Source organism: Argiope bruennichi, chromosome 8 (assembly GCF_947563725.1).
Source record: "Argiope bruennichi chromosome 8, qqArgBrue1.1, whole genome shotgun sequence".
NCBI lineage: Eukaryota > Metazoa > Arthropoda > Arachnida > Araneae > Araneidae > Argiope > Argiope bruennichi.
Window position 1 is genome coordinate 127,797,902 of NC_079158.1, and position 24,098 is coordinate 127,821,999.

Genomic DNA, 24,098 nt, shown 5'->3' on the forward strand with positions numbered 1-24,098 from the left:
ATTATCCTTGTTTCTGTGCATAAAATTGTGGATTTTGGATGAAGTCGCTAATGCCTTGAATAATACTGGCTACTAATAGTTACGAAATATTGATATTTGGCGTGAATTTAATATTTTTGCTAAATTTAATTTGCAATCTTTGGTGAATTTTTTCGGAGATGAATCCCTGCCACGCGGTTAATACACGAAAGAGAGAAGAGCACCCGATGCTTTCTTTTATGCTGTCTAATAAAATTGCTATCCACAATCCCACACGCGCATAAAACTGGATTTTGGGCAAGATCATGAACGTCATGAGAGCTCAGATTTTTATTTTTGCACATGAGAGTTGTATACTTCATAATACAGTTTAAAAAATGAACTGACGAACAGTAATGACGAAAGATTGGTCTTTAGCTTGAATACAGAGTTTTTACTGAATCCAACGTGCAATCATGCGCAGTAGATCCTTACACAGGTATCGGAAAGTCGAATATATATTTTCAACGTGTCACCATTTATCAAACAAAACTATCAAAAAAGAAACTACAAAACTATCATTATAAGGTCACATACCGAAATGTATTTCTTTAAGTCATTCATTTTTAAGTTATCGCTTTGACATGCATAAAAAAGTACAGACCAACATTTGAAAACCTTTAATGGAAATGGGCTCCACATTTGATATGGATCCTATTGAGATGCTGGACCTGACACCACATTTCATCCATCTGTATATAATTCATCCATCATTATATAATTTGCAAATATTGTATTCACTTGTATTCGAGCAACCAAACAGACAAACTTCCGGTGAATGGATTTCATTGATTTGATCGAAAACTTTTGACAGAAGTCTACACATTTTGTGTCACCGAATTTCAGACTTTTAGCTCAAAACGTTTGTTGAGGGATTGTTTTCACATACAAGAATACAGATCGACAGATAAACAAAACCTTAAAAAAAGGAAAAAAATGCGTTTTTCGGACGCGGGGAGCTGGGTGTTGAGATGGGTGGAAGTTGAAACGTGGACATTTTTCAAAATCTTGAGTTCGAGTTTTTTTTTGATGATTATAATATAATATATTTTTATATAATTCGTATACAAGCTTACGAATATGATTTTTCGTATACAATTTAATTCTAGAAATACACTTGTGAAGAATATTTAGTATCTTTAACTTTATACGACATTGTAGCTGCAGTCAATGTATACAATCTATGGAGTTTTATCGTAGAAATTGCTGCAAAGTAGCACTTTTCGATGATGCTATTAATAAGTAGCAAACGTTTACTTTCGTGCCTACTTCTAATGTTTACATTTCAACGGACTACTTATACCCATACATCCCTGTGGAAAAAGTGTTAGGTATAGTGTATTTTTTAACAATATTTTTTGTTAATTCTACAACTAAAATGATAGTTGTGTTGCAAAACCAAAAAATTAAATATTAACTGTAGTGTATTCTCATTTTGAAAGTTTTGTCCATGAAATCTTATTAATGTTGTTATAAAATAAAAGTAATAAAAAATAAGTCTAAATACTCTTCCAAATTCCTCCACACGACATCAATAAATCTGACTTTTTTTGTTCAGAATCGCCTAGATTCCAAATCATGGTGGTTTAGTTTAGTTTACTTATATTAACGTCCCGTTTTAAAGCAATACTAGGACTATTTTGGGACGGACCTCGTCATTTTGAACAGCAGTTAGATGACGAGGACGACACCTCAGCTGGCACCCTCCTCCCCAAACTTCCACAGCAGCAGGAGGACGTTTGGACCCAATAGATTTGACGTGCACTAGACCTGCTTACACTGCGGTTCTTCGTTGGAATCGGTTCTCGAGCTTAAAACCTTCAGTTCCGTACCGGAGATCTTACCACCAAGCCGCCGCAGCCCCCACATCTTCTTGCATCTTGGATGGAATTCACTTTTTTTATTCCTTCTATCACGTATGAATTACTTTCAAGAAAAAAAATTTAGAAGAGAAAGAAATCAGCATCCTTTAGAAATCCTCTAGTGTTATCATTTGGAACAATAGTGAACTATTTATGAGTTTTCAAAATGAAGAGAGTTTCTTTTTACTTTTTCATGTGCAAAAATGAAGAATATAGACATTTGTTAACTTTAGAATCTAAAAATTCTTATTATACATTAATAATAAAAACTGAAAGTGTATTAGTTTCTTCTATTATTTTAATTAGTTCAGTTGTTTGTTACTTATAGTTTTTTCATCAAGGTTTCTTATATGCTGAAATTAGGAAGAAATGTCTGCATTTGTACCCAGTACTCGCATCAGAAGACATCATCGCATCATCTTGATATCAAAAGCTTGTTGAATTTCCACGTTTATCTCTTACCACTTAAGGAAGAGAAAAACCATTTATGAAAATATTTATGTTTGTATATGAATACAACAACTCAAGAACGGCGAGAGATAAAAAGATGAAATTTGATGCACAGCCTTCGTATCAAATTGGATGTTGTGCATGAAAATTAAAAAAAAAATCCATTGTGAGATACATTGCACATTCCATTGTGTACCCTGCTGTGGGTATGTAAATACTTGCAATCAAACTCGCAATGAGCTTGGAGAAGAAAATTAAGTACATGATTTGTTCATAAAAACTATAGAGCTGTTTCCAAATTTTGCAACAACGTGAGGGGAAAGAAATATTGATTCTTTGTTACTGAGAAAAAAGTACGTATTTTTTAAAAAAATGTGTATTGATTTTTTTTGGCTTTGTGATTTACCTTAACACAAAGGGCACACACCTTAACACACTTTCTTATATGAAAAATTTTAGGGAAGAACACTTTCATTTTTTATAATTCCATTTCGAATAACTGGAAAAGCCTATTTTTTGAGAGAAAGGATTTAAAACGCCAAATAGTAATGAATCAGACCTGAGAGTTCGATTATTGCTGGGATTTGCAAAAACTTACGTGAACGAAAAGGAGATTAATATGTTTTAAGAAGCTCTTCAGAATGGGAAGCCAACTATTTCTTATCTATTCAATTCCAAATTAAGGTTATTCCCTAAATTATAAAAAGTCCTGTCTTTAGCTCCTTCTTACTTCTATGAAACAACATTCATTATTGATATGCTTTACATTGTGTCCAGTACTCATAAAATGGTCATACAGCGGAATCATCTAAACCTTTATTTAAAAAGTTTAATCCTAGATCCGTTTTTAAATACAATGGGAAAACTGCAATAAAAAAAATGAATATTCTTTGAAATCGCTCTATTCTTTAAAAAAATTACTAAAGATTAATTCGATTCAAATCATGTGTCAATTTTTTGTGTTATTCAATTCTATATTATTCTACTTCTATTTCTTTTAATAAGAAAATAGAAGTTATTACATCGTTTTTTGTGCTTGATAAGGAATATAAAGACACAAGTGATCTATTACGATCTTCATGTAAAGATAGATATTAAAGTAAACATGAATTATTTTTCTTCAATCGCGTGTAAAATTATTATTATTTTTGTCAAATAGAAATGAAAGTAACAAAGAACCATATAATATATTATGAATTTTCATGGAATTCCAGAGCGAATGAATCAAGTTCGTATAAAAATAATAGATAAATTAATGTTCTATTAAAAGCAATTCGGATAATGAACGTTGCCTTCGAACGGTTTACGTTCCTTAATGGATCACTCACCGTACTTTCTTTTCCACTAGAAAAGAAAATCTAAATCTGATTGGATGTTATCATATCTAGTATTAAGTGAACTGAATCTTAGATAACGTTAACACAACAGCATTTAGTTTCTTTCTTTTCAAAGCGTAAAGGATTAATTGTTGTCTCACTCACAGAGAGAGGAATAAAGAGGCCCGATGCCCATTCATCATCGCCGGAGGGAATAAAGCGCGGATTAACTTAATGATTGCCTTTGAATGAAGAAGCGTATCCAGACCATCAAAACGCGGTCGCCAACTCTCCGCCGCCAAACCGCCAAGGGAACGATAGCGAAACCGAAACACTGGAGAAACGAAACAGGAAGCAGTATGGCCAGTGAAGACGCTGCTCTTGGTTGGGGAGTCCCTATGTGCTCTTCGGAAAGTGATGCGTTCTTTCCCGATTTTACTCCTCAAAGATATGATTGATATTTTAATGTGCTGTGCCATTGTAACATTAGATGATGCGAAGTTTTTTTTCTTCGGAGACAGAAAGCTTTTCAACTCTATTTTTATGATTCGAATTTGAGAAAATGGTTGTGCTTCATATAAGATATCTGAGTTAAAAGGATACATCGCATTTTATTAAAAATATGAGCAATAAATGGGAAATTTTTCTACAAATTTGTTACCACAGCTTAAATTTTATAACATTAATTTGTTGAACTCATCTAGCATTATTAATTTTGTTGCCTTAACAATTCGAATTACTTGTTCATCGTGAGGTTGAGAAATTCAGATTTTACTACTACAGGATTACTTCATGTCGTAATGTGGAACGATAAATGAATAAACTGCTCTTTTTTTGATAAATATCGTTACTTGGAAAGTAATTTTTTAAATTTTTTTCTCACGGCCTGTAAAAATAATTTAGAGCAATGCCATCAAATTCTTAAACATTCAGCAGGTAATCAGTGCACCTGTAGAATGAAAGAAACGTGAACTCACTTTTCATTCGCATTTCGAAACTTCCAAGGAAATTCTAATTTAAAACAGTTTTAGTATATAATGGTGCTGAAATGAAAGTTGGTGTTTGTTTCCTTGACTTCCTTTCAATACTCGGTGGATATCCAATAGAAAAACTCGCCATCGCGTTGCCTCTAATGCCACCTTCAGCTCTCTCTTGAAAGGCATGCGAGTTGCTCTTCCATGAGTTCGAAACAGTCGTTGTCGGACCCCAGCAAGAGGCACGTGCTCATAAGTCGCTGCTGCATCGCCCTGGTGTTGCAGAAGATCCACAGCGATGCCACCAAGCAGCCGGAGGACGGACATTGCATCTTCGCTGATTTTCTGCAGCAGAACTCCATGTGTTTCTGGAATGCGTGCTTGACCAGGAGTGTGGCCAGCCTGGAGTACCGGGGCTGCCTCGTGCCCAGTACCCTTCTCATCTCGGGGACCGATTTCGCTCTGGAGGTGGTTCGATCGGCCTGGGCCCGTAGAGTTCTCCGGCCTCCCAAAGGATACTCGATTGGAAGACTAGGTGAGTATCTTCCCCTTCTGTTCTCTTATAATCAGTGCAAATGATGCTCTTGACGCTAATGAGGAGAATAATAAGCGTTTCTCGTTTTGGTGATTTAAAAATAACGGAAATTAACATTTTGCTGCAAATTAATCCATTGTATGCCAAGATTCTCTAATTTCACTTTTCCCAGAAAAAAAATAAAGTGCATTAATATAATAATACGAATGAAATAAGAAAGAAAATGCTCTTTTGAAATTTGTAAATTGGAATTGGATTAACACATTTTTAATAGAATTAATTTAAATTTTATTTAAAAAATTACTTTTATTGAATTTATAAATCTTATAGCAGTTAGTCCGACATCAATAAAATCTAACAGTTCACTGCTGTAAATAAGTAAGAAATAAGCTTAAATAATAGCTTAATAGCTGTTTTAAGCACCGTTATAAAGAAGTCAATGACAGTGAAGTTAAAGTCACCGGGAAAAATCTTATTTCTAACATCCCAATTACAATACACTCCCGAGTATCTGGCCTAATGTGATGGAACGATAGGCCGGATAACAAATAATCCAGATTGGCCGGAGTTTTATGAATTTATTTCTTTGCACCAAAACCAGAAAGAAAAGTTTTCATACCCAAACTCACTGTTATAATACATATTTTCTTACTTCTTATTTTGTACTTATCCCTCCATGTATCTCAAGTCAAGTAGAATGTGAACACGGCCCTGTGAATCATAGAAGCAGTTGCCTATTTTTGCTGTTACACTAGAGTCTAGTCGCTGTATAACACGCAATTTCTCCACCATAGTCATTGCAACTTTTTTTTTTCCGGTTATCACTAATTTTCAAATCATCACTGTGGTACACTTAAAAAGAAACATTAAGCATACCCCAAGAACAATTAATGAATACTGTACGTACTGTGCAATTATAATCCGGAGCAGCGGCAGCAATTGAGGTCCGTTACACACTGATGAAATAATGAACAACAAGCAGAACGCCGCTCTTTTCCTGTCTCAACTTATATTTTGCATATGATACGTAAGGGAATCGTAGCAGACGCCCTCTTCCAATTCCTTAGCAATGTTGTCAATGCAATCAATGCCTGTCTTTCTCATTTCATTCCGACACAAGAAAGCAAGAGCGAATAATTTGGAAGCTAGATAATCGCGAATCGGATATTCCGGCATGTACTGTATATCATATCATGCTATTCTGTGAAGTCAAGGCCATTTTCTTTTTTGGAATATGCGCAATGGATTTTAGTATTAAATAGGGACACATATTTTATTCGCAAAATTGGCGAAGAAATTGGCCCCATGAACGATTGACTATAGTGATTTGCATTTTTTTTCTCCAGAAAGCGCAAATAAGCTGAACGTTGAAAATAAATACGTTGAAATCCCCGAAGAAAATAAAATCGTGAAACATAAATAAATTTAGGAGTTTTTTTAGAAGTGTTATTTTCCCTAAGGGTTTCTTAGTGCACCCACCGCTTAGTATTTTCGCTTGGATTTGTTTTATTGCTGTCTAGAAGTTTCTTAACTTTATTATTGACCGCAAACAACTTTTCACCGTTGTAAATCGCCTGAATGTAAGTTATAGATGAATGTAAGTTATAGAAGATATTGTACCTGCTTTATTTAAAATAACCGACATAAATAATGAAAGAGGAGATTAATTTCATCCACTTAACATTTATTTCCTCCCCTTTTCCCTCGCAATGAAAGTGTTGAAAGCTTTGAGATTATATTTAAGACTAATTAATAATTATAAATCAAACATTTGCTTGAAAAATATCTACTTTTTTTCTTGAAAGAAAAACTAACAAAAATGCTATGAAGATCTTTTGCTTTGAAGTGTTTTATTTTTTTCTTCTTAAGAACGATCACTCGGATGTCTCTAAGCAGCAGCAGGATTGATAGCTTTTATGGCTTCAATGCAATTCATTCCTTCATTCCTTGAATTTGATCCTACCAATAAAAGTAGAGGGAGGGAAGAAAAGGAGGCACGAAAACATAAATTAGAAATAACACCGAAAGTCTCTTCGCTCTGTCAAGAGGAAGGTGAATTTCACCCTCAACAGAAAGGAAACAGTTATTTTTGCAATAATCGCAAAACTTTGATACTGAAATATGCATAAGATTTTTTTAAAAATTTACTCTAGTATATTGATTTTGCATTAAGTAAATTTAACTCCGAGCTTAACAGACTTTGGGAAAAATAAATGATATCCCATTCCTCAACAATTGCCGACGAATGTTAGAGATTTACTTTTCTAATTAAAAAGTGAAATTAGAAAACAGTTATTTAAAAATAATGAAATACACGAATAAACATAAATGTCATCTTTCTTTTTTTCCTTTCAACCCTCTTCTCTCAATATAAATTTCAATTTTTATTAAGTATGTCTTAAATTCACTATGTCAGGAATAATAAGTAAGAATCAGTTTTTTTTCGTCGTCGATTACTCCCTTCTTCCAGACCAGCTGATGTTGAATGGAAAAACGGGTGGCCGCTAGAGAGAGTTTTATAGTATTTTAAAAATATTACAACAAAAATAATGAATAATATAGGAAAACATAAGTTAAAAAATAGGAGGAGAATATAAAGAAGCATAAATAATACAATTGGTTTGATTCTTATACTTCCTTCAAACTGATGGTCTTATTTGGATAATCCTATTCAGAGTTTAAAAAAATAAAGTGAGTGGGATTTTTTCAGAAACCAAAGTTTAGTTAAAATATTTATGAACTATTTATTTATCCATGTGAACCATTTATCAAGATATAAGAAACGGGACTATCCAGAATGGTGAATCTGAAATTGGAATTCACCGTCTTTGACATCTGGCCAAAGAATACCTAGCTTAAAAGTTAAAAAAAAAAGGGATTGACATAATTTTAAATTTTAGATTAACCTTTTCATTAAATTGTTTAAAATTATATCTAACCATTTTTTTTTTATTTTCTAACATCTGAAGTATATAATGTAAGAGAAAATAATGTTCGAACTAGAAATTTTTATGAATCATCACGTTTTAGACCCTCTTCCGAAAACACTTTTTTTTTAGAATGATGCCTGTCTCTCGCGCTTTACGTCTGTATGCGAACACGATAACGCAAAACCACTTTGAGCTAGATGGATGAAATTCGGTTTATTCTAACACCGAGTTTACAGAGGAAGTCTGACTGCATGGCTGGCCGAATACGAGAGAACTCGTTAATCACAAAACGTGAAGTTAGGTAAATGAAATTTGATGCACACATTCGGCATTTAAATTGTGGATCCACATCAAATTTTGAGCCGAATCCGAAAAGGGTACTTTTTGATTTTTCATGCAAGCGCGATAATTAAAAAATGTAACAACTTAGATAAGTGACATTTGGTGCATAGCTTTAGCATCGAAAGTGTAGATTTTAATCGAATTTTGTATCAAATCTGTCAAAGGGCTCACTGTCTGTCAGTCTGTTAGTTTGCCTCAGTGTAAACAGAATAATTCAAAAATGCAAAGACTTAAATCAATGAAATTTCTTAATTACAGCTCTAGGTTAAATTTTGGTTTTAGTCAATTGAGAAAAAGGTATCCAAAATGCATGTTTGATTTTCGATTACCTGTTTACACCGATTAATAGTAAAAAAAAAAAAAAAAAAAAAAAAAAAAAAAAAAAAAAAATCACCAAATATCGCACTTTAAATTCAGTAAAAACCAAGATTCACGCCAAAATTCGATATTTCCTAGCTATTATTTTACAATGCCATGCAATTAATATGCAAGTATCATTTTGCTTTAGTATATTAAGAAGCACATGATTTTCATGCTTAGAACTCTAAGAAAAAAAAGAAGGGGGGGGGGGGAGCCTGAACACTCATGGCTTTCATGGTCTTGCCCAAGATCTACAATTCTATGTTAGGATAACATTTTTATTACAGAATATGCAATAAAATTTTATCGAGTCCACTCCCTCTTATTTAAGTATGATGGTTTACAAGGTGAGTTTCAATTAATTTGCAACTTAGATTTGTTTTCAAAGTTAGAGTTTTAGAAGATAACAAAATTGAGCGAGCTATTAAAATGTTTTTCCTTTAAATTGTCGTGAACACAACTTGAAATATTTTACCATTGCTCGAGAAGGCTTTGGTTTGTTTCGAAATGTAGTGCTAAAGACCATTTTCTCAAAAATAGTATTGTATTACACCCTTCAAATATCAGTTTTTGATCATAAGAGTGTGATTTTTTTGAGATGAATAGGATAGTTTGGAAGACATTAAAATATGTCGTAAATGACTTTAAATGATTTTGTTTTATACTCTTCCTTTCATTAAAGACATTCGTAGGAAGAGAAATTTTTTCTGTTCAAAACTTAGATTTAACGAAATTCATGCTGCTTATTGATAATTTCCGAAACAATCCGGGAACCTTTATTCAAATTTGAATATCTTTTTCAATCCAGAACAAATTTTCAAAATCTTGGCATTGTAAATAAAAAAAAAAATATTAGTAACATTTTTTGAGCCGGATATTTAATCCAAATCTGGGAATTTTTCAATCTAAGAGAAATAGTTGAAATCCAGGATCAAATTTGAGAAGTCCTGATCAATAAAATACCTGTCAATACCTATACCTGATCATCAATAAAACACTACCAATAAAAGCAAATTTTGCTATGGAAAAAAGTGTCATTAAATTTTGGATCATATTTTGTACTCTTATCCAAAAAAAAAAAAGCATTCCTTCTTAAACAAATGCTTCTTAAATTAGCGATGGAAGAATTTTATTTTATCAGCCTAAATTGAAGAGATATTTGCGAATATGTGGAAATTATTTTAAATTATTTCAAAAATTTCTTTTTGGTCTAACAAAACTTTTCGCAATAAAAACAATTAAAATTCTTTTATTAATGTTTGGATTTTAAAATTTGATTCCAATATAAAACTTTAAAAAAAATAGTTGTTTCTGAAACTTAGACAATTTTATGGAAAATGAACGTGAAAAGTAGAAAAAGAATTGGGAACAACATTTTTAAATTAATAATTGAACAAAATAAATTTCTAATTCATCTCACCTAGAATTTTATAAACTTAATAAAATTTATACATAAAATAAATTTTATGATTTTCTAGTTTTCTGCAAGAATGAAAAATATATATATATATTTTAACATAATAAATGTAATTGATATTACAACCGATTTAAATTGGATGAATTCTTATTGAGCAAAGGTAATGGTATTTAGTTTTTTTTAAAAAAAAAAAAAACATTTATGGCTATGTCATTGAGGCCAACTATTTAGCAATGGATTAATTAGATAGTTAAAAATGAGATATGCAATTAAGTATTCTTTTTAGTTCATTAAATTGTAAATTAATTGAAATAAAAAAAATTATCTATAATTTTTTTCGCAATTTTTTAGTAACTTACATATACATATAAAACTTTTAATGTAACATATAACACATAAAACTTTTAGTAACTTACTTAAACATATTACTAACAGTAAATTTTTACTTTTTTGTTTATACAGAAAAATAACATAAGAAAAAGTATTGTAATGTTATCATGGAAAAAAGATTACTAAAATTTTTTTTGAATTGTGGAGTTTTTTTTTTTACATGGATGAAATGACATAGATGAATTTGACTTAAAAATTACAAATTCAAAACGCAACCATGACACATTTTTCAAGATTAAATGTTTATTTTGGGCCCTTTTAGAGTAGAATTTCTTAAAATGTTTTTCTCGTTAGCGTACTTTTTAGCGACTTCTAATTAAATATATCAAAAAAAATTAAAAAGTAACAATTAAGAAATTCGATTAGAAAATAGTTATTTGGCAAATTTTCCATACAGCTCTCCAGCTTAAGATTTCAAACCACCTCATTCATTTTTTACAAGTCTTGTTCCAAGGGTTTTTGTTCATTCTAATCGAGAATGCTTATTAAAACAACAATCATTTTCTAAATGGAGTTGAAGGTCTAAAATGAAAAAGCGACAGCCACTTACTTGCAGCTCGTTGTCAGTGAATGAAGTAAAAAGAAACGGAAACATCGGATGAAGTGGAGTATAAATGAACAGCATCTCAGTTACGCGAATAATAATATTTTAAATTGTGTGTAGCGTTATAGGATGTAGTATCAACTATAAAGAGTGAGCATTTAGCCTTTTCATCGCGACAATGGCGCGCCTTTGTCTCACCCTCTAAGGATTTCGAAAGTTAGTATTTAGACAATCATGCTGTGCTATAACGAATTCATATTCCATCTAATTTATGCTGTGCACTATTTTTTATTTTCTATATAATCATTGGCAAACAGCCTATGTCATTCCACGTTCTATGACAAAAATGATTTATTTACATATGCTTGAACTACTTTTTAAGTTTGTCTAATGATTTTTATAGTACTTTTGTAGCTAGCAATATGTGCCCTTGGTCAGATGGCGCAACCCGCACCTAAGTGAGTGCCCCAATCATCAAACTTCCATACTATATCAATTTGGGAGCAAGTATTTGGAATGGTACAAAAATGATGAAATTTCGTAGAATCCGGTCATGAAATGTGGTCCTTCAATGCCGATGTCATGACGTTTCTCTTGCTATACAAATGGTTAGATCTTACGCTGGTAATCTCAACATTGCTGGAAATGTATATGACGATTAGATAAATTCTTGAACCATCGGAGAGGATGAAATAATATCTCTTTATAATCATTGAATAATTTTATTGACACTTCTTAAGATAAAACTAATAAATAAATAATTAAACACAAAGCTCGTTAATTATTCTACTGATAAGATATCAAACATGCATTTATCTTTTTTTGTTCAAAGCTAAAATAAAATATTAAATTATGAAGCCATTAAAACAATCTAGTATCAACACATTCGCAGCATTTAAAACGAAGCAAAACACATTTTTAAATCAAAAATAGCTTTATTAAAGTAATCATTTTTAATTTTTAAAAATGTATCATTTTTAACCAAAACAACGTGATTTTAAATCATTGCTTTATGTAAATGTTTTTAAAAAAATTCTAACTTCAAGAATATAAAAACGGGACTCTGTATCTCATTCCTAGTTATCAATGGTTTGCCAAACCTTGACCAGGAACAGAAAAGTGTGCTAACATGTCTTCATTCATCGAAAGAGACAAAAAACAAAACGCGCTCCCTCGCTCATTCAGATCTGCAACTATTTCGGCACATCTGCGTGTGTCTTGTTCTCCAAACAATGCTTCGCCACAACGAATGGACAGAAAAACAAAAAAACAATCAAGATGCTTCAACCGTTCGAAAGTAGAATCGCGTGAAAACAATACTCGAGCAGCCGGGTTGAGATGATTTGTAGCTTCTGCAGCTGCCACATTTTCGTTTACCTGAAAGAAAGTGAAGGCGCCCTCTAGAGACAAATCTTTTCGCGCAATCGGCGAAAAATGTTGCTTCAGCCGGTGACGAAAGTGGCCATTTGTTGAGAAAAAATGGTTTTGAATTGCTGCCTTTATGTTCTCTGGGAGCGAAATCGAGATCGCGTAGAAGTTGTGGTGTGGACTCTTTTGTTTGAATTACTACTCAGTTGGAATATGATTTATTTTGCTGGGAGAAAATAGGACAATTATTTAATATGAACTCAACTGAAATTTATTTTCTTTTTCGTTTTGCTTGGTGAAATTCATTTTTTACTAGTTGCCTTTAGCGACCAGTTGGTTCGCCTAGAATACTGTTTAGCATTTGACTTCAGATAAATCTTTTAGATATAACTTCATGTCCATGAGTCCACAAAATTATCTTATATTAAAGACCTGTCATTTTCATTGTCTTGCCTAAGTTCTGTTTATTGTGTTCATAAAACTTTCAAATGGAAAATCTGCCCCATATCATCATAATGTTATTAAAAACATAAATTTCTGGTTCATCTATCTTCTAAATTTCACAATGTTGTAACTTCCCTTTTTTTATTCGTCTTGTAAACTACACACATATTAAACAGAATCCTTCTTTAGTTTTCAACGATAAAAAAAAACAAGATTTACGTTTGATTAAATTTGAATGATGACGTCATTTTGGTTTGAATTTCAGGGCAATAATGTAATAAATTGTTGGAAATTAGACAAAAAAAATGAATTGGTATTATTAAAGATAATTTTTAAAAAATTTAAAAGGTGCAAAATTTACTTTTGTGAAATTATAATTTTAGAAGTTATTGCGAAAAAAAGACCAAATAGTTGTTGTCAAATTTAGTATCAGTAAGTCAAAAGGGCACTAATGCACATCCACATCCCACATTTGAGTTCATTATATCATCTTGTGCATAAGGATTTTCACATGGTGTAATTTGCAGAATGGGTCACTGATTAAAAACATAATCATCAAATAGCAATATTTGTTTAATCATCAGTGTTTTTATAATATTATTTCGCCATCATTTCTGAATAAATCTTTTAAATTCATGAACTTATATTAAAATAATACAAAATTAAATATTGAAAGTAAAATTGTTAAAAAAAAAAGGTAGCAACACAATGAAATCTCGAAAACTAAATAGATTTGAAATATGGATTTTCCTTATTATTATTTAAAAAAAAAAGGATTTTATGGCGAGAACTGAGAGCTGAGCTCTACTAAGATTAATAAGAGTACTGAGCATGCCAGATATAAAAACAAAAACAAAATGAAACTAAAAATAAAGTTTAAAAATCACTATAAAGCTGCAAGAAAGCTGTTTTATTGTCTTTTTAGAACGAGAGCATTTCGTTTTAAAATGCTTCCACTCACATGTTTATAATATCACATACATACTAATGTGTGTCACGTGATTATAATTTTGCATGAAATGAACCCCCTGATGCAAAGCGGTATTTAAAAGAAAAAGCGGAAGAGCATTCTTCGTTGCCGATTTTGGAACTCTGTGGAATATTGGAAAAACTGGCAGCACCGAATCCCGCGTTTCTGGTGGAATGACATTCAATTATCTCCAAAGCTAGAACCTGAAAAAATTGTAACTGTTTCCCTTCTCCAGGGAGGACATCCTCTCCGTGAGCATCTCGGCGGAATTTCCCGTCCATAAATCTCTTCGAAAATCGTTTGTTGCGTCTCCTCCGTTTGTCGCAGACGACAACTATTATTTTTTTTAAGGTTTCTGTTTGAGAACGGAGGGTGTTCTGATTGGGGCTTGATTTCTGATCGATGAAGTCTGTCGCTGGGGAAGTAAATGGTGAACCTATCAAAAATAGTTTGATCTCAAAAATTCTTTCGGAGATGGGCGGGGGCTTTGGGTGAGCAATTTTTTACTCCTAAAAATCTCAACTTATTGTTTCATTTGCTCAAAAAGAATTATATATATATATATATATATATATATATATATATATATATATATATATATATATATATATATAACTCATAATTTTAATCCAAATTAATTTCCAAAACTTTATCTTAATTTAGCCCATAGTAAAATATTCTCTTATTTCCTGATCTCATTCCACATATGAAGCTATGTAAAAATTACTACGCAATTAATCTACGTATTAAATGAAAGTGATCCCTTCGGTACCCTTGCCAAGGTGTTAAAGGTCACCACGTGTATTGAATTGGCACGTGGCCTGAAATCCCATGTTATATAAGACTAGTGATCATTTGTTTCGTTCCTTCTTTTCTTTCTTACTTCTGCTTTTGTGCCGCACTGCGCCTTCTTGTAAATAATCATGCCTGCCATCATCAGAGAATAAAACGAAATTAAAAATACAAAGTCTCTTCACTGCTTGTCAAACCTGCATTCTGCTTCAAACAAAATAATGTTATATATATATATATATATATATATATATATATATATATATATATATATATATATATATATATATATATATATATATATATATATATATATATATATATATATATAATTTTACTGATATTAATGTGGTGAAAAGCTTATAAGCCAGTTAACAACTACTCTACACGAGCAATTGCTTTTGTATTGTGGTCATGTTATTGTGCTGCGAACCACAAGGTCCCAGGTTGTATGCTCGCTCATCACACATTCGCTACATTAACTTCATGCTCAAATGTTCTCTTTTTCAAGTTCTGATCCAGTTCCACCTTTTTTATTTAATTAATGCTACATGAGATATAAAATTGCTGAAATTGACAAGTTCCCACACTCCGAGTGAAGGGATAAAAATCTTTCCAGCTAAGCGAATTCTTTCAAAAGATACCTATTTCATTCTTTCCTAAATCGACACGTGTAAAGAAATCCCTATCAGAATCTCGCAGTATGATCATTGGGGATGAATATTTCTGTCTCCTTTACGTATTTCTGTTCTTGTACCCCTTGTAAACGGAGGTCAGTTTGTCCTCGTTTCTTGTACATAAATTTCCCTCGCAGGATGGAATTAAAGAAAAGTTAAAAATTTAAAGTGCCTTCATCTCTTTTCGGGCACGAAACCTCCTTGCTGTTTCCTGTGGATTCCCGTTTTCTTCCTTGATCTTCGTCGGGTGATGACTTCTTACGACTAATGCCCTTTTATTTTCTGCGCGCGCATTTTCAGGTTTCAAAAACTCAAAACCAAAACAACATCAAGTTCTGCCTTATGATAAAAAAAATCGAGATTCGAAAGTCTAGAGCGACATTTCGGAGCATGATAATATGTTGCATTTGATTCATTTGCGTTTATACCATTTTTGAAAAATTGACTCATGCTGATATAATAACTGTACACAAAATAATGCATTTCTTGTCCTAGCAAAGCGCGCCTGTATAAACGCAGTAACTAAAACTGTGAAAAAGTATGAAGTAGTATATTTAAGAATATTTTCAAAACGTTATTAGAATTAGGAATCAAATTGTATGAAAATAAAACTGAATTCAGAGTTTTGAAGATGACATATTTCGAAATGATCGAAAAAAACCTGCACCATTTTTAGTCATTGGATCAAACATTTAATTAAAATTTTGAAAAAAAATCTTTTGTTTGCTAATACCACTTACGTAAGGAATAACTGCTTGTCATATTCGGTATCTCTAGGTCCAAATTCGAAGGCAGAGAGCTCTAGGCTACCTATAAAAATATTCTGAAAGATGTTTGCATTTAATCCATTTATAAGTTATATACAGTTTGATAAGCTTTATCAAGTGAAAACAAACACAGTTCTCAAGAAATCGAACTTTTACAGATTTCATAAAGTAATGAATATTCGTAAAATTTGAGAATGGCAGATGATGCAAATACCAAAATTGAATAGAAGAAAGTCGAAGTTATTGAATAGCTTCCTTTTCCTTTAATATCACTTCTGTTTGAAATCCAAAAAAATGGCTGCCTTTATTTGAATGTGTTTTCCTCCTTTTCAGATTTTTGAATATAAGTTTTGTGTTCACTTTTTAACGAATGGGCATTTCTTCCTCTTCATTTCCCACAATAAATTAAAACGTAACCATGATACATTGAGTAATAGAATACAAATACAGTGAAATCATCCATAGAAAAATGGGAGGAGAAATAGATTCATTCCATTAGGAAAGTCGTATTTTAACAGTTTAAGGGTATAGATCCATTCTACCCATTTGGAAAAGGTCCAAATTCCTGTATTTCTTATTTTCCAACTCTCCGTAGAAGGTCGCATGATGGCATCATAATCAAATCAAGCCTTGCACTAAGTGTTATCTTGTAGAAAGCTATTGTACAAATGGGTGATGTTCTTGTTATAGAAACCATTTTTGTTGCTTATGAATGACACATTTTTTATACAACTTTGTGGACAGAATAGTGACCCTTTAAAAATAAGCCCTTAAAAATAACTTATTGTCATGTAACAATATAACATTTTTTTCTACAGAAGGTTGATTTAAAAAAAATGATGTGCAGCATATTGAGATCTGTGGCATTTTAGAAATGATCAGCTTACAGGAATACTTTCCAATCGGACGTCGGGAAAATCTGACGAATTTCTATTATTTATAATTAAATCAAAGTGATATTTTCTTTATGTCTAAAATAAATTTGATTGGCATTTCTATAGAACCGTGGTTCAGTGCCTAATATCTAAATCGTTAGGGATAGGCATATGCTTTCAATAAGAAAAATGCTGCAAATGTCTTAAATTATATTTTATGTTGTTGGCGTCATTAAAGCTTAAAAATTAAAATGGTGAAAAAAATTAAATAAAAAAATATTTTGTGGAATATTCTTGATTCATTAACATTTTAAATAAAAAAGTTCCACTCTTCTTTGATTGAAATGGACCTAGTTATAAAATTTTGAATTTCATTAAGTATATCAAATCAATGGAGAGACATGATTCGAAGAAACACCATCTGCACATTTTTCCCTCGGCAGCCATTTAAATGATGAAACAGTGGCATTTAAAACTTCAGCACTTTGATAGTTTCCAAAGTTCTTATAGAAGTGTGAATTATTTTATAAATATTAGTATGTCGAGACTATTTTACTAAGTATAGATAATTGGATCGGAATGAGCGCGATGTTTAAAAAAAAATTAAATTTCGCCTTTTTTCAATTGTACATTTTTTTTTATTCAAACCGCGTAAAGTACAATTCTTTACATCATATAAAGAATTTTACAGTTAGAAGTATATGTCTATCTTGAACGATTATGAAATGAGCTGTTTGGTAAGGCTGTGCTGATTTTCTATTGATCGAAAAAAAATCGATATTTCGATGCCAGTTTTCAAAAAATATCGATATGTCAAAATCATGATCATGAATAATAGTTCACGATAAATCCGGATACAGTATATCGGTATTCACAATGTGCGTTTTCGATTTCGTTTTGGTTACCGATTAGAGTTTATTTTTGTTGCTTTTCATTTTTTTCAACTTTATACAGAATTTTTGTTAATATTTCTATAAATACTGTCATATTCCAATGTATAAAAAGAAATACTTATTTTAAACGCAGTGTTATAAATTGTAACATGCAGACATTACTTTGGCATTGACTTTTTTCATTAAAGGGGTTTTATCAAAATTATTTTCTAACTATTTTTATTCAAAAGAAGAAAAAAATATTTATATTTTATAAATTGAAGCTTCTTTTTTATTTGCAGTCGTTCTGATCAGTCAGTATGCTAAGAGATATTATTTATAACTTATAATAGCTATAAAGAAATAATGGTATCACGATGTATCGAAAAATATCGATATGTGGTGGACGATATATTGCGATGACGAAGTTTCGTCAGCTCCCAGCCCTACTGTTTGGTAACGGTTAGAACGGATACCGAGTATAATTCTCGAGCTGTAAATTTCATCAATCCATTTCAAACTGCAAGTAATTATACTTCCTTTTTATCTGAAAATTAATTCTTCGCAATCGCATTTCCGTTAAGTTTAATCATTTTAATTCACAGCCTTCTTACGAAAAATATGAATGGGAAATTTTCTTTTTATAAATGTTCTACAACTAGTTTTTCGTTCAGTTCATTTACAAATTCACATTCATTCCGGAGACACCTTGGCACACGACAAGCGAAGGAGCTTTGATTGTGTTATAAATCGTCAAGATAAACACAGCTTGCAAAAATCTGTTTGTACGGTCGTACCTTGATTGAGGTTTAACATTTCTTTTTTCTAAAATCATCAGATGAGAGTGCGCGTTTCGGCAATGAGCTTTGTAATAAAAGTAGTCTTAAGACACGCTTCCTGTGAGAACAAATCTAAAAATTTAGGTTTTATTAAACAAAGGACACATTTATATTTATTCACAACGTTTATGAATATTACAGTTATTTATTTGAAGGAAGTTCTAAATGCATGCACTGTTTCGAATGCAATAAATAAATCTTAAGGTAATAATATCGATGCCATTCAGAAAAGCAGAGTCTTCAGAATATGTAGGAACCAGATGAAAGAAACACATCCTTAATTGCTTTTTTTTTTGTAAAATGACTCCATTCAAAATAATATTCAGCATCTGCTAAAAAAAATCACAAAAGTATATTTGATGTTCTGATCTCTGAAGCCAGGACATGCTTTCCTGGCTCTGTCTCAATTACCTTTGCCAAATCTTACGTTCTCGACATTCATTATGTTTATTTAGTTCTAGAAGGCGAGTATGCAATATTGACCCAGGAATATTATATTTTCTGTCTGTTTCCCTGAAGGCCAATATATCATCACTGCGCGACTTTTTAATTCATTTCCCCTCTCCCCACCCCCCAAAAAATTCTAGGAATATCCTGATGTCATCTAAAAAATTAGAATAAAGCAAATTTCACATCATTTATCATAAAGGACAAGATTATTTTTTATAAATAATATACACCTTTAGATGTGTAAGAGTGCGCATTACAAGGTATATATTATTTATCTAACTCATAACCTTATCTGATGCGACTTGAGCATCGTTTGTAGTACAATTTATGTAACAATTTGTGCAACATATTAAAAACGCACCATAAAAAATTAGAGCTACATCGTTAGATAAAAACAACTAGTTAAATAACATAGAATGATAGACTAACAAATAATAAGAATTTTTTATACTATTGCCGTATGTCTTATCAAATATGTACTAAATACTGCAGCAAAAAGCACAGGTTTACTTTCGAGATTAGGATTGTAGCACATCGATGTTAGACCTGAAAGTAGGAATCAACTCTGGTAAGTTTTACTCAATGCTATTAGCTTAAAAAGTTCAAGTTTTGACATGATAACTTGAGATATGATAACCTCTCATTATTATTTGGAGTTGAAAACTCGAAATAATGCGATTTTTATACTTTAATGTAAAGCGGTTAACTCGCATTTTCTTCAGCCGCCAAATTGTGCTTTATTAAATTTTGAGTAAAAGGTGCAAATACCAAAATTCCTATGAACGATGTTGGCGCTGTTTCGGAGATCCTTTTCCCTTACGGACAATTTTCCGATTATATTTAAATACTGTTTGAAATTAAAAAAAAATAATTTTTGTGTTTGATATTAATTGCTAATATTTACTTTTTGAAGTTTTGTTGAATTATTTACTAAATGTACTGAAAGTACTTGTTCACGGTACAGTTTCTTTATATCCTTTAGGCATTTACCCCAATAAATGATTTCAAAAGCATCGCTTTCAATTATTTCCGATTTCTCTTCCGAATTTGCATGAAACCGATGTTTGACAGCTCTTTTCTTTCATGTTGAACATTTTTGTAACCCATCCTTTTTAAAAAAATGTGAAGAATATTAAAACTAGCTTGTGTATATGTTACAAATATAGGCATACATTTCATTTAAATGTAGTATTGGTTTTATCTTGCCATTCTTTGTTTTCAATTAGAAATAATAAAACGTCCCACTTTTATTCCAAAAATCGTGCCGTGATTTTTTTCCCTTCAGAAACTCTTGTCTTTGGGAAAGAAACCACTTTACAAAAAGCTTGGAAAGTGAAAAACAACAACAACGGGATTCTGAGTTATTGTGTCCTATTTCACGAGTGGCATGATTGCTCTTTTCGAAATGCAGGTCGACCTCATGTCATTTTTAAGAGTATGTTTCCCATACTGAACGTCCTCATGGTTTAATTTCTTAGACTTATGTCCCATTTAAAAGTTAAAGATTGCTATTTTGAGCTAAAAATGATCACTCAGGTTGGTGATGAAATGAAGAGACCTTCATCGGAAAATTACGACCCTATCTCTTTCCCGGCTGCTACACCACACAAGTGGGAAGGCGCGCTTTCAAGTTTAAAGTACAGCAGAATTCGCACAGGCGTGGATAGCCTGGTTGGTAAGGCGTTGAATTCACATCACTTGTGTTGTGAGTTCGCACCCCACCGGCCGAAGACTCCCCGTGTACATGGTGGTTGGCTAACGTATAAATCTGTCGTATCCGCGAAGTTTTCCAAGTTGAGACAATTCCTCTAGGGGTACTAGATCAGGGGTGATCATTCTTTGATTCAGATCTAAATTACGGTCTGTGAATGAAATGTATGAATGAAGTTCGCCCCGCGAAAGCGGCCGTGATTCATTAGTAGCTAAGACGTACTCTTGGCCCTAGATGGTGTTACTGAAACACAAGACTCTAAAACTCGGCTTAAAGTCTCTGACTTTGTCAGTGGACTTGTCTATGACAAATACCATAAGCAGCAACAACAGAATTCGCATTTACGCAGCGGTGCTTTGATGACATTGGATTTCATGTCGGTCGATTTATTGCACTCCGAGATCCCTTTCAAGATTCCGACCCTAGATCCTCAGATGTGCTTTTGGATGAAACAACATTCGTCAAGTTCTGATTCTGCGGAATCAAATCTAACATCATTTTTGCGATATTAATTTAGTATCCTAACTTCGCCGATTTGGTATCGTTAATAATTTTTCATTGACAGTTTGGAACCGTTTTATTTTATATCCTAGTTTTGGTGTCTTTCGGCTTTGACTTTGGTAATTTTTGTTTATTTTTAACAAAAATGCGTAATTAACGAATCGAGTTGTTATTTATAAAATTTTTCTTTTAACTAATTTTTTTAGAAAAAAATATTTTTAATAATGTCCATTATAATTTGCCTACATATAAATGCGACCGATATTTATAACATATTAAGAATTAGTTTAAAAATGACACTTCCAGCTGGCTGGCTAGTTTTATATTTTATAAAAGTGAATAGTTTTGGTGTAGGAACCTTTGCCAAGTATTTTCCATTTAGTTCGTTGTGTTTTTGAGTTACCTCCTCACTCAAAGACACACACATGCGTGCATGCATCTCACATTTCTCGAATACATCTTTTCTTAAAAAAGAAATTGTCTACAAAAACGTGGAATTTTTTTTTTTTTTTTTTGCTAATTCTGTAGATAGAAATTAGAAAGATATGATACTATGAAAGATATTTCATCAGTAAAGAAATGTCACTCTTGTTAAACATGAATGAGAAAACTTACCCCCTCCCCTTAAAAAATGTTCTTAAGGAGAAGACATTTTAATAAATTCCAATGCACATATTTTATAAACCAGATATGCATTGAGCATTCCTTCTTTATTCTCTCCTATTTGTGAAGCTCCATCATCGATTATATAATATCAACGTGTGGTGGAAGTAAGAGGACGCATATTTTAGGTAACATTTCTTTAATGATCGCATTTTACGCCAACAAACACAAAACACGAAGGCAAGACTAGACATTAACACGCGCGCACCTTAACGGAACAGCATCTCATCTCATTATTTACAATCGCAATGCACTATGGGATGCGTTCCTAATTAGGCATTGCCATCTATTATGCTAAAGAGAAGATAGAGCAATGCAGCTGCTACAATCGTTCATTCCAGCGATGCAGTTTAGTTAGATGAAGTTTAAGGATGAGTTGCTTTATTTGTTGATAAACAACCATGTGAACTAATGATAGAATAACTCTCCAACGGAAACAATTATAAAATCCAGTAAGTTCTAATTCTATTGCCAAGTTGAAATAAATTTTGTGCTGTACAAAAGATATTAGTATAAAAATGAAATATAAGGGTTATAGAGGCTCTGTTTGCGGATTTTAGAGTGCTGAGAAAGCAAATAGTCATTCATTTAGTTCATTAGTTTTTGAATTCATAAACAATGAAAGGAATTGAAAATTAACATTCCCGAGGCTTCTCTAATTTTTAACTATGCCGCCGAAAAAGCGTCTTTTTTTAATTGTTACGAAATACTTTGAGTCTATTAGATTTCATATGGGACAAACCTAAAAATAAGTTTTTCTGTTTGGGAATGCGATTGAAAAACGAATTGCAATCAATAAATCTGCCTATGAGTCCCAAAGCCTCGAGGTTTTTTGCTATATTTTCAGAATACTTTACTTTAGTACATGCATTGAATTTATAAAAGCCAAACACTTGAAACTTATTCAAATGAAAAAGTGTCGTTTAAATTTTGGAAGGTTATTCTAACAACACCCATAATTAATTATCTTCTGTAAATTTTATAATATGTTGCTATGAATATGTAGTTTTATAATGAAAAAAAAAATTGGCTATAATTAAGTAGAATTTAGATTGTGTTAAAAGTTTTTGTCATTTTTATTATTATTTCGTATAAAATAATTTCAAATTTTATCTTTGCATACTTTTTTTTTGCACCTGATATACTGAAATGACACGTATCTTGCAACTGATAAGTAATTTAATGTTTGGTTTTTTTCAATATGCAAAATTCTGCTGTTAAAACTGCTTCATTAGAAATTGAATTAAAATCAATAAAAGTATTTCTGGCTTTAGAAGTTGGGAGGTGGGAAGAGTGGGTAGTGGGACTTCCATTGCCTTATGATCTCTAGGGTCTTCAGTTTTGGATCCATGGCGTAAAAAGCGATTGCATTGTAAATAAACATAATAAATTACGATCACAAAGCAATCGCATTTGGGACAAATTTTCACAAAGTATGTAATTGCTAGTTTCAAAATATTCTTAATTTATAACAATCCGGGGAGAAGGACTCAAGATGCTCATTAACGCCTTTATATTGAAGGAAATTTGGGAAAGATCTCCACCAAAAAATATTAAACCAGAAGTTGCAGAGCTTTTAAATTAACTAAAGGATTAATCTGAGGATTAAGAGAATCAACTTTAACCGTAATTATCCGCAAATATCTATTTGACAGAATTTTGAAACGACGCCTTCTCAGAAAAAAGTCAAAAATCCCAAAGACGCGAACCGTCTTTATTGACGCTTCAAATGGCTGACTTTTAGAAAGGCTGTCCTGGTATTCCACATATAAAAATAATTCGAAAGCGAAAAAAAAAAAAAAAAAAAAAAGAGAGAATTCCCCCTTACATTCCCGTTTTCTTTCCTTTTTTTCGTTTGTTTCCAGAAGTTATTCTGCGCTTCACGTGCTACGAATAGTGGCGGGGAGCGAGCACCCTTCCCCTCGGATCGATACCCATCCCGGTGGCACCCGCCAAACGGTCGTCATCAACCCCACCCCCTTCTTAAGTCTCTCCTGAGAAGGGGAAGCCTCTCTATTCCACCCTCGCCAT

The 24,098-nt window shown here is 32.1% G+C and overlaps 1 protein-coding gene across 1 annotated transcript in view; it reads left to right on the forward strand.

Annotated features, from left to right (window-relative positions):
- The first annotated feature begins 3,951 nt into the window (after positions 1-3,951).
- LOC129981822 (storkhead-box protein 1-like) overlaps positions 3,952-24,098 on the forward strand; it is a 92,812-nt gene continuing 72,665 nt past the window's right edge. Inside the window, exon 1 of the mRNA XM_056092846.1 lies at positions 3,952-5,155. Within this exon, the coding sequence (XP_055948821.1) occupies positions 4,825-5,155 (331 nt within the window). The 5' untranslated portion in view covers positions 3,952-4,824. The remainder of the gene's footprint in view (positions 5,156-24,098) is intronic.